The 14,523-nt window shown below is 42.1% G+C and overlaps 1 protein-coding gene across 3 annotated transcripts in view; it reads right to left on the bottom strand.

Annotated features, from left to right (window-relative positions):
• Positions 1-2,966: 2,966 nt before the first annotated feature.
• CRHR2 (corticotropin releasing hormone receptor 2) overlaps positions 2,967-14,523 on the bottom strand; it is a 151,668-nt gene continuing 140,111 nt past the window's right edge. The window contains exon 13 of one of the 3 annotated variants that reach the window (XM_064703823.1): positions 2,967-4,660. In XM_064703823.1, the coding sequence (XP_064559893.1) occupies positions 4,520-4,660 (141 nt within the window). In that variant the 3' untranslated portion in view covers positions 2,967-4,519. Of the gene's footprint in view, positions 4,661-4,719; positions 4,801-14,523 lie in introns of those variants that run through there. The other 2 variants (XM_064703824.1, XM_064703825.1) reach the window with 2 other exon arrangements.

The following is a 14,523-nucleotide window of genomic DNA, read 5'->3' as shown; positions in this document are numbered from 1 at the left end:
CTGCAAGCTGGAACTGGCATTTACTGCAAAGGAGGAGGGGGAAAAAAGATTGAAATAGTGTCAGAGGGAAGCAATTAGCCCAGCTCCAAAGTCAGCTTACACTTGTGCCCCAGCCAGTTGGCACACACACGATCTGTGGTGCTCAGCACTGCAAACATTTTCCTGGAAGAGCTCTGGAGAGTCTTGTTTCAAGCACTTGAGTGCTCATAGTTGTTCATTTCCATAATGACTCACTGAACACGAGCAGCTTTGTTTTCCTCCTGCACAGTAAGTTATAAATCCAGAGAAATCTGATCCATTTTCTCCAAATGCACAGGGGGCCGTGGACACACGTGTGCATGAGCACACAGACAGACACACACGTGCACAGATGCTGCCACTGCAACAGACCCACCACCACTTTCCTGGCACTGCTGAGCTGAGACTGTTCCTGCTGATCCAAAAGCCACATCTGAATCATCCCAGACTTGGGCCATAAATGGCTGTTTTGTTGAAAGGGACACACAGCTTTAAAAGGCGTCACAAAGTAAAGAGGAGAGTTTTCCCTAAAGAGAGTGACTTTATTCATCTTTGCCTTCCTGCCAGGAGACAGCAAAGGAAGAAGCTTCTTTTGAAGAGAGGAGAGATGAGCATGTTTCCAAAGCCTCTGGTGCACAGGAAAAAAGGCAGCAGCCAGACCTTGATCATGTTCATTCTTCTCTTGTCTCAAAGGCATGGCTGACAATACCAGTACTTGGAGGATGGCATAATCCAGGTTGTAAGGAACCTCAGGAGTCTCCGGTCCAAACCCCCTACTCACAGCAGGCTCAGCATGTTGCTTTATCCATTTGGGTCTTGAAAAATCCTCAAAGAATCTCTCACCCTCATTAGGAAACCTCTGCCACTGCTTAACTGCCTTTAGGAGGAAAAACTTTCTCCTTTCTCCATCTTATCTGGCCCTTTTTGGTTACAGTTTGCTTGTTCCTCCTGCCTCAAACCACTGTGAAGGGCTTGGGACTGTCAGCCAGCTTGAGGTACTGGCAGGCTGTTGGTAGCTCCATCCAAAATCCTTTCCCCATTTTGAATCAGCTCTTTTTTCACCTCTGCACATGGAGAGTGCTCCACACCTGAGCATCTTGGTGTCCCTGTGGCAGATCTTGCTTTAGTTTATGAATATCTCCTGTACTGGGGTCACCAAACTGGGCACAGCATCTGGCTGTGGGCTAACGAGTGCAAAGTGGAATAATAATTTCCTTCAAAACACCCTAGAGCTTTACTGCCAGGTCACAGGCCTGGTTTGGGTTGATTTCAGCATCCATGAGCTCCCTGGGTGGTTTTCTACACCTCAGCCAAGTCCTCACCTTCAGGAGAGGCCAAGGAACTCCCCTTTGCTGCCCAAGACATCTGGGGAACATCTCAGCAGCTCTGCTCACAGGTATCCTGGATGATCACAAAACCTTTAATTCACTGTTGAAAGGCAAGATCAACATCACTCAGTGCAAATTCAGAAATGTTTATTTGTTTTCTTGGCATGAGGGTGTGTGGATCACCTCCAGCATTTTTATGAAGGGCTACCCAGGGAAAATGGAAGTTCTTGCTTATCTGTTTTGCTCCCAGGTGTTTTCTCCTGGGCTGATTTCCAAAGAGTTAAATTCAAATTAATCAATTTCTGAGCAGCCCATGCCTTGGGATGGCATCAGCAGCTACTTTGGCCGGTGTTCCCAGGAAAGGTGAGCATTTAGTTGTCCAGCTTGGATGTGCCAAATGCTGCTGGTGACAGATGTTAGCTGTCCACCTCTGGGACCAGACATGCAGCAGAGACAGGAGCAGCACCACTGCTGTCAGGAGAGTGAACTGTGAACTTCTTCCAAAGTCCTGCGGGTGAGAGCTTGCAGAGCTGGAAAGGTTATTTTAATTTTCTGCACAATTTCCTTGGGTAGGTACCAAGTGCAGTGGGAGATCAGCCACCTGACTTACTAAGACACAAACCAAATTTAACTTCATTAACTAATTTGTCTTCATCTATTTATTGTCTTAAATGTTTAGGGAACTTTATTTTAAGTGAAACTAGGGGCATTGCAGCAATAGCCCAAAACACTGGCACAAAGTGGGTGCCCTGGCACTGATATATTCCAGTGGCTCACTGAAGGAAACTCTAAAGGACCCCAGAGTTAACCATTAGTTCACTGCTTCAGCTGCCAAATTTTTTCGCTACTCAGACCTGCTCCATGTCTGCTACACTCCTGGCAGCACCAGTAAATAACCTGCAGTTTCTGACAGAATCTGCTGCACTGCAAATCCCTTTTTCATCCCAGCATGGCCCAGAGACAGAGCAAACACAGAGATACTCACTGTACATGTTTCTAACCTGTGCATGTGTCCCTCCCTTCAAACACAAGATGCCAGGGGCTGTGCATTGCTACTGTGAGAAATAAAAGTGCTGACCCAATCCTTGTCACCATCATATTTTCTGGAAAAATCCCTTTGCCCAGGATTTCTCTCCTGGGAAGCTGAGGAGCCTCAGAGAAAAAGGAAAACAATTCTTATCTCATTTGCTTCTCCTGTCTTTTGCTGCTTTGGAATGTGTTTGGAGATTGTTTACCCACGGGTGATTGATTAGTTTCATGTGAATTGTTTTCACTTATTGGCCAATCAATGCCAAGCTGTGTTGGAACTCTGGAAGGAGTCACAAGTTTTCATTATTATCTTTTTAGACTTCTGTCTCTATCCTTTCTGTATTCTTTAGTATAATTTAGTATTCTTTTATATAATATAGATCATAAAAGAATAAATTAGCCTTCTAAGAACATGGAGTCAGATTCAACATTCCTCCTTTCATCAGGGGTCTCAGAAAATACAACAGGTCCTCTCTCATCAGGCACTCAAATCTCCTTACTCCCTCTGTTATCTCTTTGAAGCACAAGTCCAAATGAGTTAGGAAAAGGAAAAGTTACAAAATGTTGTTTATTTAAATTTGCTGTTCATTGCCAGCAAGCTCAAAGTTGAATATGACTGAGCTGATAGGACAGACAACCCCCTCCCTCCCCAACCCCCCGTAAGCAGGGGATTTATAACAATGTTTTCCAAGAGATTTTCCAGCCCCTGAAAACTAGAGCAACATAAATCTGGAGGTTTAAATCAAGCTCGTGCTGAAAAGTCCTATAAAACATCTGAAGAAAATTCAGAGTAAGCTTGATAAAAGTGGAAACAGTGAATTACTCCAGCTCTGTTGAGATGCAGGTGATGGAGGATGTATAACACAACATTTTTCTTACTGCTGTGGCAAAGCCCAGTGGAGAGAGTGCAGAGGGACAGGGATCCAGTACAAAACCATGAGCTGAGAAGGGAGGCAATTCTTCTTGCATTTAAATGCCCCCATGTCAGGATTTTATCACGAGGTTGTTCTTCTTCTTGGCTCACTATATCAAACAGGATTTCCTTCCCTGATTTTAGCTGCAAAACCACTCTCAAGACAGATGTCCTCTTCTTTTCCAGAGTTAAAGAAAACGATGCCTGGTTTTATTGAAACCAACCCAGAGTAGTGTTTATTATTGAAAATATACAGTTTTCTTGAACATCACATAAAAAGCCTGGTAGATACAACTGCTCTAGTTCAAAATGCTCAATAGATACCTTTGTGCAGCACGTAGCATTATCCTTGGAACACAAACATCCTCTTCTCATCCTTATTATCTTTACAGTGCTTCCCTTTTGTGTTTTTTTAAACCCAGAAGAGCTGTCCTTCCCCACCCTAATGCTCTGAGCTGAAAACAAACCACTTTCCAAAGGCTTTCCACTTACACTGTGCTTGGAAGCGTGGCGCTAAGAGGAATGAGAGTATTTTGTAGAGCTACTTAGAGCTACTCCTGTCCTTTGAAAATCTGTGTGAGAGCAGGGCATGGTGCTCACCAGGCAAAGTGCCCTGTGTGGAACAGTCCAGCGATGCCCTGACAATTCCCAGTCTGTCTCCAAGAGAGAAATGGGGAAGGCAGACAAATTCAGGCTTTTCACAACTTTTCACCTTTCAGACGCTCTTTTTCTTGCTGCTACAAGTTCTCAAATGACAGTTTTGCACAGAAGAAACTTTTTTACAAAGAAAACAAGAAAGGGATGGGCTATTATACACCAAAACTGTTGAAACCATTGGGAACCAATGTACAGGGTGAGATGGGCAGTGTGTTCAAAACAGTTTGTTCACCGCAATATGAAAGGGGGAATAAAAACAAAACAAATGAGAGGAAGGTGAAAAAAATTTTGATTATTCCTGCCAGTGTGCTGTTCTAGACTTTGCATTGTGAACTTCCACAGGATGCAGTCAGGGTTGAACCTGTTCCTTCTTTGAATCTGTATTACCACCACCAGCTCCAAGAGGCTTTTTCCTGGTTGCCTCCAAGCAGCATCGCGGACGAAACAGGACGGGCCCCTCACTGGAAAGAGATCAGTGGGACCAAAGGAGCAGAGTTTAGTTTGCAGGAAGGGCTCTGGGGTGGAGACAGGAGAGCTCTGAAGGCCACGGGGTGGTGGTGGTGGTGGTGGGAGGTCAGACGGCCGCGGTCTGTTTGATGCTGTGGAAGCTGATGCGCGTGGGGGACGTGGGGATGGACATGGCCCGTGCCACGCGCACCCGCAGCGAGTGGTGGTCCTGCCAGCGGTGCCACCTCTTCCTGGCAGCAGAACGCACCTGGGGAGAACACAGGGGACAAGGTCAAGGCACAATTTCAGGTTTAATTTCAGAATTTCAGAATTATGCACCCGTTATTTCACCCGCAGCGAGTGGTGGTCCTGCCAGCGGTGCCACCTCTTTGTGGCAGCAGAACGCACCTGGGGAGCAACACAGGGGACAAAAAAAGCTATAGTACAGTGGAGGAGTAAAAGAAAAAGAGAATGCAAAATATCAACTATCAAACATGGTTGTTAATCTCTGTAAGAGCGGCCTCCTCTATTTATTAAGCATTTCTAGAGTCAAGACCATGTCCCAGAATCAGCATGAGCATATTTATAACCTGAAATTGCCCAGGGATGCTCTGGGCTGTCATCAGTGGTTAGAGCTCCACAAGGAGCCCTGGGAACACAAATTATCAGCCTCACCTCTGTGAAACTTTAGTTGCTTGAGAGGACCAAAATTTCCCCTGCTCTGAGCACAGAGCTGCGTGCCTGTGTTGACCCTTGGTCTGTCTTTTTCTTGCAAAAGGTCCTTTTTCAGAATTACCCTTTCCAGCTCTTTCTGCTTTGTGTACAGTGAATAATTCCAGTTTCTAAGCTGTGGTCAAATCAGGTTTGCCAACATTATTTGTGCCTACAGAGTGTGGGCACTGCTTTGGAAGAGTCAAGAAAAAGGATTTGGATAATGGGATGAAAGGAAATCAGTGGGTGACTTTTTCTCTTCTGACTGGATCACCTAACCAGGGACTTGTCAAACTTTTAGATATTAAATATAAAGTACTGTTAAAAACCTCTTTTTCCCCCTCCTTCGCAGCAGAATAACAAAATAAATGAAAGAGATGGAGACAAGGATGAAAACATTTAGAGAAGGTTTTCTGTTGATAAAACAGATAGCAACTTTGTGCTCTATTACCTGTGCTAGATACTGGCTGCTGGCTAACTTCTTGCAGCCATAAAATGCAAGAAATTGCATTTGCAAGAAACTGCATTTCAACTAGAATTGAACTGAGGAAAGAGTCTTGAGTAACATTAAAAATAAGATTTTGGAAGAAATGTCAGGTATCATTAGGAGAGAGGAAGAAGTTATGATCCACTTACACAGAACAAAGGGGCCCATTCACCTGGGGCTTTTGGATATAATAATACTAAAATATAATATATGTATTTTATATATATAAATATACTAAATATAATATATATTATATATGTTATTTATTATATAATACATATTAAATAATACAGGTTTAATATATATTAAATTATATATAAATATATAATTTATTTTTATATAAAATAATATACTAAAATATAATAGTTCTGTAGATGTCTGGTAAGAAGAGTAGGAATAAATGAGCCACAGCAATGGAAGATGGAATTAAGGCTATTGGGATGTCACCACCCTCTGTCCCCAGGGGACATCCCTCACCTGGAAGTGTCAACAAGTGAGGTCCAGAAGGACAGCAGGTCCTCTCTTGTTAGAACCCTAACTGCTGAAAATTTTAACCTTTATGTACTAACAAATCCCCCAAAGAACACTACATTTAACCTAAAGCCATAGAGAAAATTTTGAAAATTACATAATAAAACTAGAATTATAAGTGTGTAGTTTAAATAAAAGTATATAAATATCACACAATAAAAAATTTAAAGTTTAAAATTTTAAAATATGATAATATATATAAAACAAAATAAAAGTTTTAAAACAGAAACTAATCCTTCTTCTTCACCTTCTTCTTTATGAGTTTTAGTAGTATTATATAATTAAATAAAAAATTCCCCATTACAAACCATGAGTAATGAATTATTAGGTTAAAAATAAAAATAGTTTAAATATTATTTCCTAAACAATTTATCTTTAAAAATGTTATTAAAAAAGATGCAACTCCATTTTTAATTTATTAGTGCTATAGAACTCACAGCTTATAAAACTATAATATAAATAAAACTAATAAATCCAAACAAAAAAATACTATCTCACACATTGAATCCCAACATTAACACACAAAAAAATCTGTATCTATATATCTATATCTATATCTATATCTATATCAACACTCTCTGTCTGTAGAAAAGTCACAGAGTAGCAGAATGGTTTGGGTTGGAAGGGACCTTAAAAATAATTTCATTTCACTCCTTCCATTATCCCAGGTTGCTCCAAGCCCTTCCCAGCATGGCCTTGGACACTTCCAGGGATCCAGGGGCAGCCACAGCTTCTCTGGGCACCCTGTGCCAGGGCCTGCCCACCCTCACAGGGAAGAATTTCTTCCTCACATCTCATCTGTATATTCATGCTGTTCAGTAATGTGATTGATTAAGTTCTTGCTCAGCTCAAATGCCACTTTTTATTCCCAGAAATCCTGATAAGAAGGCAAATTAATTAAATGAGCAAGGTTTACATAGATCTTGAAGGGCTTTAAAAAAGACTGATCTTTTTTCTCTGAAAACAGGTTGCAGTGGTGAATTCAAAAACTTCAACCTACATTTAAGCACCTTTTTTCTGTGTTCCAGTTCCTTGTGCTGCAGTTGGAGGTGACTGGAGAATAACTCTAGACTTTAATTCTGCAAATTGTGGAAGGAATTGTGATAAATTTTGAATGGATCTTTGTGCAAGCTACAGATGAACAAGAGGGATTTTCAAGCAATGTCCAGACCAGCAAAATGGATCTTTAAATTTCACGGCACTGGTCTCACTTCGTCTGACTCTGCAGTGAAATTAATTTTCATGAGATTTTTGAAGTCCTGGCTTGTCCCTGTAGAGACTCAGTAAGGCCTAAGGTATTGGCAACACCTCATCAAAAAGAGACAATTAAAATAGGTCTCATTTGTGTGAATCACTGCCCATAAATGAAGCTGAAGGTGAGAAGCTCAGCTGGTTCTGTGCATGAATTAGGTGTTTAAGATTTGAGAGGTGGGAAAATCCCATCCATTAATTAACAGAACTTAACTAAATGTAAGGTGATGCCTTAAATGGTACTTCAAAAGTTTTCCAGATGTTGAGGGTGCTCTTTGTGCTGGTGTTTGCATGGTCCCCAGGACGAGGGAAGATATGAGAATCTTGATTCCATGTTTCAGAAGGCTGATTTATTATTTTATGATATCTATTATATTAAAAGAAAATTATATATTAAAACTATACTAAAAGAAAGAGAAAGGAGACCTCAGAAGGCTACCAAAGAAAGGAATGATATTAAAATCTTGTGACTGCTCAGAGTCCCGACAGAGCTGGACCTGTGACTGGTCATTAATTAAAAACACCCTCATGAGACCAATCACAGATGCACCTGTTGCATTCCACAGCAGCAGATAATCATTGTTTACATTTTGTTTCTGAGGCCTCTCAGCTTCTCAGGAGAAAAAGTCCTGGCAAAGGATTTTTCATAAAATATGTCTCTGAGAGTTCCTCAGGGAGGAGGGATGGCAAATGCTGTGTTTAATAGCAAATGTTGTGTTGGTCAAACCTCTCCAGGTCCTTGGAAGGATTTAGCACAGAATGATTTGAAGCAAAGAAACAGAGTGGCCTCAGCACAGAGACCCCTGGGCTGACACACCTTGGATCTCCAGATGAGGAGTTCTGATGCTCCCAGAGAGACAGGACTGTCTTTATCCATGTTTTACAAATCAAATTCATCACTGAGCAACTGCACCTGCACAAGGCTCCCACAGACCCAGCCCCTCAGGCCAAGGGTGCTCATGCTACCATCACACAAAATATTGAACTGAACATCCCCATGAAGATGCCATTATCAGGATTGAATCCTCCTGAGGTCAGGAAGGGATGTAGTCAAAACAACCTGCAAGGCTCAAAGGAAACAAAAACAAAGCTTGGGCACAATGTTGGGTTTTGCTTCAACTGGTACCCTACCTCACACCACTATTTATATAACTTTGTTAGGGTTTTTTTCCCTGCCTAAAAAAATTATCCTGCTTAATTGGCTTGGTCTGCAATCTCTTTTTTTTTTTTTCCCTCAGGGTCTTTGGCAGCAATTCTTTACAATCTGGGGATATTTTCACAGCACCTGCCAGCCTGTGATGTCAAAGATTATTTGTAAGGCCACAGCAGTGCAATTTTGGTATCATAAATAACAGTCCAAGAAGCTGCAATAATTCTGACTAGTCATAAAGATTTGCCACACGTTTTTGTGTGGAAACAAATGGCGCTCCTTTCTTCTGGGCCACAAAGGACCAGAACTGCCCACAGCAGAGGGAGGCCAGGGGTGCACCCAGCCCACCCCAATCCCTCTGGTTTTGTTGTGGGGTGCTCTGGAGTCACCCTCACATCTGCAGTGGTCTAATGAGGAGGAAACTGGGATGGGAAAGGACCCTCAGGGCAAAGGGAATTAAAATTTAGCCCTCCAGTCCACCTCCATATTTGTATTTATTCAGAGATTTTAAGGAATGCTGAACACACATCCTTTGGGCTTGGGATGAATAATGTGGAGCCTGCCTGGGCTGATGGGCAGGGGATGAGAAACCATCTCAGGGCTGACTCAGAGCTGGCAGCTCTAATGAACAGCCTCCCAAGATGATCAGATCAAAGCAAGCCACTTTGAGCTTAATAGATTTTGAAAGACAGATGATGCTTGGCTAAAGGGTCAACAGAAAAAAAAAATTAAACATATTTATCTTTGCCTTGCACCTTGTTGTGAGAATAATTTACAGTGGCATCTGATCTATTCCTCTCTGATGATGTTTTCTCTCCAAGCCAGCTAATTGCATTTTAAATGTCAATTCATGGATAATTATTGATATTGGTCAGGTAATACTAGTCTGAGTCCTGAGCTAAGAATTCAGGCTCTGAAAGGATGTTTTCAGACTCAGGTCTGGCTGGTTATGTATCCATCCAGGACATGGATAGAAATGAAGGACAGGCACCTTATTATGGACACAGAACTCATGAATTATAGAATAAATAAGGTAGGAAGGGACATCAGAAGGCCTCTGGTCCTATGCCATGACCAGAGCACATGCAGCACAGTGGTTTTATCCAGTTTTGAAATTGTATCAGGATCTTATCAAGTAATCTTGTGCACAAACAAGGACCGAGATCTCAAAACACCCTTGAGCCTCTCTTCCAGTGCTTAAACATCCTCACTATTATATTTTTCCCTGTTTAATCAGGATTTGTTCCCTTCATTCAGCTTCAGAGTGGACCTTGTTCTTCCCCGAGCAGCCCCTCCTCAAGCACCATGCCTTTGCAGATGTAGGTTGTTCTCAAACACTGTCACCTCCATTCCCAAGCTCCTGCTCTGGGATGGATGTGCTGGGATCTCCCATCATGGCTGGAAAGGTTTGCAAGAATCACTGAACTCTCTGAGGGACCTGGTGGTAATTGGAAATGGCATGAAGCATCTGAAAACAAGGATAAGTGATCTCTGGAGCAGTGTATAAAATGGAAAGGAAATAAAGTATATAAAAGGAAATAAAATGTTTCATATTCCAACCCTATTAGGAATATGAAACACTTTAAATGCACTCTTTGCCTCTCTCTGAAATACTTTAGTTTGTCTCAGGAGAAAAGCATCACTGTAAAGTCTGGCTGAAAGGCAGACACAACACCAGTAAGGGAACTGGATGGAGGATCCATCTTCCTTTAAAGAAACTTTGTCTGGAATGAGCCAAAGGGAGAAGAGAAATGCTGGGAGTGCTGTGCCCATCTTCCCCTGTGGATACTGACAGTTTGGTCAGAGAGAGAAACAGAAAAACTTTCCCAGGAATTGTTCTGTGGAGTTTTAAGAAGGCTGAGAGAAAGCATTAAAACAATCTTTCAGCTGGTGTTTTGGACAGTTGTTTCCTCATAAGATGTTCACCAAAGGGTGTTTCCTTAATTAGCCAATCATCCTAATATCCAATCTAAACCTGCCTTCTTTCAGTTTGCAGCCATTCCCCCTTCTCCTGTCACTACATGCTCTTGTAAAGTCCATCTAACTTTGCTCCAAAAATCTCCATTCTAAACCCTTTTTTTTAAATCCAGTGTTACCTGAAATGAAATTCAGTCTTGTGATCTGTGAGTTGACTGAAAAAAATGTGAGGAGCATCTTGTTTTTCTGCAGTCATTGAAACAGAAGTTCACAAGCTGCATTCACTCCTCTGAAGTGGCATTCAACACAAATGCATACAGATTTTTCATTATGCCAATTTTCATAACACCTCGACTTCTCAGAAACCTCTCATTGTCAATTTTCTTGGAAGTCCAGAGATGCTCTTTTCCATTTGGATTAAATGCAATTTGCATATTTTTGCCCTCTAGTGTTTCTCTCTGTCCAAAAAATGTAACTTTTTTTTTCCCATAAAATCTCTAAACAAATTAATGAGTCAAGTGCCAAGGGCCCCTTGTGCCCACCCATGGCACACACACTTCATTCAAAACAGCTTCAGACCTTTTCAGAAGCAATAAGACATAAAAAGCTGCAAAATTTTAATCTAAACTGCTTCTCTTTGGATTTGCTGCAATAATTTTTGTATAAGGCTTGGAAAAAGGGAACAGAGCTGGGGAAGGGTCTGGAGCACAAATGTGATGAGAATGAGCTGGGAAAGGGGCTCAGCCTGGAGAAAAGGAGGCTCAGGGGGGACCTTGTGGCTCTGCACAAATCCGTGACAAGAGAGGACAGCCAGGGGGATTTTGGGCTCTGCTCCCAAGTCAGAAACAACAGGACAAAAGAAAATGGCTCAAATTGCAGCAGAGGAGGCTTAGGTTAGATATTTGGAAGAATTTCTTCACTGAAAGGGTGCTCAGGCATTGAAAGGGCTGACAAAGTGGTGACAAAGTGGTGGAATCCCCATCCCTGGAAGTGTTCAAAAGCTGGGGATGAGGACATGGTTTGGTGGGGGCTTGGCAGTGTGTGGTGAATGGCTGAACTTGATTATCTCACATTGGTTCTTTGATTTACTGATTTTATCTGCAGCTGAGGGGCCTGACAGCCTCTCTCATTCAGCTTCACAGTCCAGGAGCTGTGTGTGGCACTGTGTTCTGTGGAAATGAGGGCAGGGGAGGTGGCTGCATGCCCAGGTCAAATGTCCACTCAAAAATGAAGGAAATAAAATCAGACCATTTGAAATTCTTTGCATGGACTGAATTTTAAAGCTTCACTTTTCCCCTCCAGTGCTGCCACATTTGTGAGACCAAATCACTGAAAATCAGGACATTTTATGGTGGTATCAGGGGTTACCAAGGTGCCATTTTGGGTTAGAACTTGAGGCATGTTTGCTTAAATCAATGGAAGTAACAGAGGAAAAACTCTCAGCTGTTTCACAGACAGAACTCTGACAAAGGGACAGAAACTTCTCAGAATAGAATCCCTGAATCCCAAAATATCTCAGCTTGGAAGGGATCCATAAGGATCATCGAGTCCAGCCCTTGCCAACTCTGTAGGCAAACTCTTCTCAGGAACAGCCTCTCACATCCTGAGTGTTTTTAAGATTGTGATTTGGATTTTTAAACCCAGTTTTAGTTGTACAAGGTTTTGGAGCTCCACAGACTGCACTGCTCAGATATTGTGGGGACCGGACTGGGGGTACAGCATAAAGCTACCAAAGCCAAGAGAATTTTCCTCTTTATTTTTTAGTCCATGCAGGTTTGTCAGGACACATGGCTCCATTTCCTGTGGCTCTATCAAAATGCAGCCTTAAGTAATATTTCTGCCTTTTGCTCAGATTCCAGTAACTGCTATTAATGCTTTCCCTGTACCCAAACCAAGTGATTTTCACATCAGATTGAGAAATAGTCTCAACATTTACTAAATCTCACTGCAAAATCTCTACGTGCACTTTAAAACACAAGCAGTAAATTCATTGCACAATTTCCTTTCCTCACAAGGAACTGGGGTTAATTGTAGGCTCTCCTTATTCTGAGAACATTAAAATCCAGCACAACTGTGCAAAGGCTGCATCCAACTCCAGCCCTGACTGGGAAGGAATTTTGCAGGGGTCCCTCAGTGGCTGCTGAAAACATCACCACCTCTGTTCTTTTAGTTCCTATTATTCTCCTTCTTCCTCAAAAATACCTCCTGATGAGAAAACTCAGTGAAATCACACACCGAGCCTCAGGAAAAAAACTCAAATCAGGGTTTTTAATGTGGTTTCTTAGGGAGTAGAACATCCCTACAGCCATTCTTTCACACCTGAGGAACCCACCTTGGTGTTTCCTCTGTCTCCCACTAAATGCAGCAGCTTTTAGTCCAACAGCAAAAGGAAACACAAAATAAATTGTGAAGGGACAAGCCCCCCACACATGAAGCACTCATTGAAGAGATCTTATGAAAGAAATTTTGGGGTTTTTTTTGAGGGCAATCCATAATTTTTGAGCTCTACTACAGACAGCTACTGGCAGTTTGTAAGCGCCCAGCAGGATGTGCATCAAATGTGGGACAGGATAGATGGAGCTGAGATCACAGCATTATTAAAGCTTAAATTGATGGATTTTCCAGGCTTTTTGCTTGTGTCATCATTCAGAGCAAGCCTGGCACTGGGGGAGATGAGTAAGCTGATAAAGACCTTTACATGCATTTAAGGAACCCAGCTCTGCTGTAACTGGAAAACCTGAATTATTTAAAACCTTCTGAGACAGCAAGTTATCAACCCATCCACCAGAGCCAGGAACATCAGGCTCACTGAAGAGATACTAGCAAGGCTTCAGTGATTTCTATGAAACTTTTAGGCTGCTCCTCACTGGTTATTTTTACCTTTTTTGAGCAAAATCTGGTATTTTATGGGGATTGAGTGGCATTGCCTTCATCACCACTTCTAGTAGGGATGCCTGGCTGGGAGCAGCTCAGCTTCTAAAACAGTGTACTGTAAAATGCAAATTTGTGTTCTGGACAATGTGATTACACACCCAGAAAGCTCTGAAAATTCCCTGAGTTTGCTGCTTCCTTCAGTACTGTGCAAAACTGAGGCTAGAAAAGAACAGGAAATTTTATCCTGTAAAAGCTTTATGATATTCCAAAAAAAAAAAAAAAACCAAAACATTCTCACATTACATTAACATGAGCCCAAAGTTTTATCACAGTTTTGAAATAGACAATATTTGGGGATTTGGACTTACGGTTCACCTCAAAGAAGCTGTCAGAGAGTTGCCATGGTTTAGTCAGTCAAGTGGAAGTTGCACATTAGATGTCAAAAAATGCTACAGGGAAGATTTCCCTCCCCAATTCAACTTTTGTGGGCGCCCACAGGGTGTCTGGGCATGCAGTGGAAAGCCAACCCAGGCTGGAGCTGCTCAGGTGAGCAGACGGAGGTGCCTGCTGTAAACCAACCTGATGAAAAGCTTAAAAACCAAAAAGGTTGTATTGGCTGTCTTGAATTACTGACACAGAGCCATCTGAGAAGCCCCATTGGATCCCACCTGGCTTTGCCACTTCCCAGTCAGGTAAGTGAATGCCACACTTACCTGACTGGGAAGTGGCAAAGCCACAAAATCCCTTCACCCAGGATTTTTCTCCTGGAAAGCCTCAGAGAAAAGGAAAACAATTCTTATCTCATTTGCTTCTCCTGTGTTGTGCTCATGTGGAATGTGTTTGGAGATTGTTTACTCACAGGTGATTGTTCCATTGGATTCTGCTGTGAGTTGTTTTGGCTCTTTGGCCAATCAGGGCCAAGCTGTGTCAGGACTCTCTCCAGAGTCACAAGTTTTCATTATTATCTTTTTAGCATTTAGTAAGTATCCTGTCTGTATTCTTTAGTATAGTTTAGTATAGTATTCTTTAATATAATATAGTATCATAAAATAATAAATTAGCCTTCTGAGAACATGGAGTCAGATTCATCATTCCAACCTGCCATGAGGGTCCCTGCAAATACAATAGATGAGAATCTTCTCCAGATCCTGCATCAGCTGGTAAGAGCCATGAGGATGCCTCAGATCCTCTGCAGCCTCCCCAGCAGCAC

Source organism: Zonotrichia leucophrys, chromosome 2 (genome assembly GCF_028769735.1).
Source record: "Zonotrichia leucophrys gambelii isolate GWCS_2022_RI chromosome 2, RI_Zleu_2.0, whole genome shotgun sequence".
Classification (NCBI taxonomy): domain Eukaryota; kingdom Metazoa; phylum Chordata; class Aves; order Passeriformes; family Passerellidae; genus Zonotrichia; species Zonotrichia leucophrys.
This window is presented reverse-complemented; position numbering and strand designations above follow the sequence as displayed.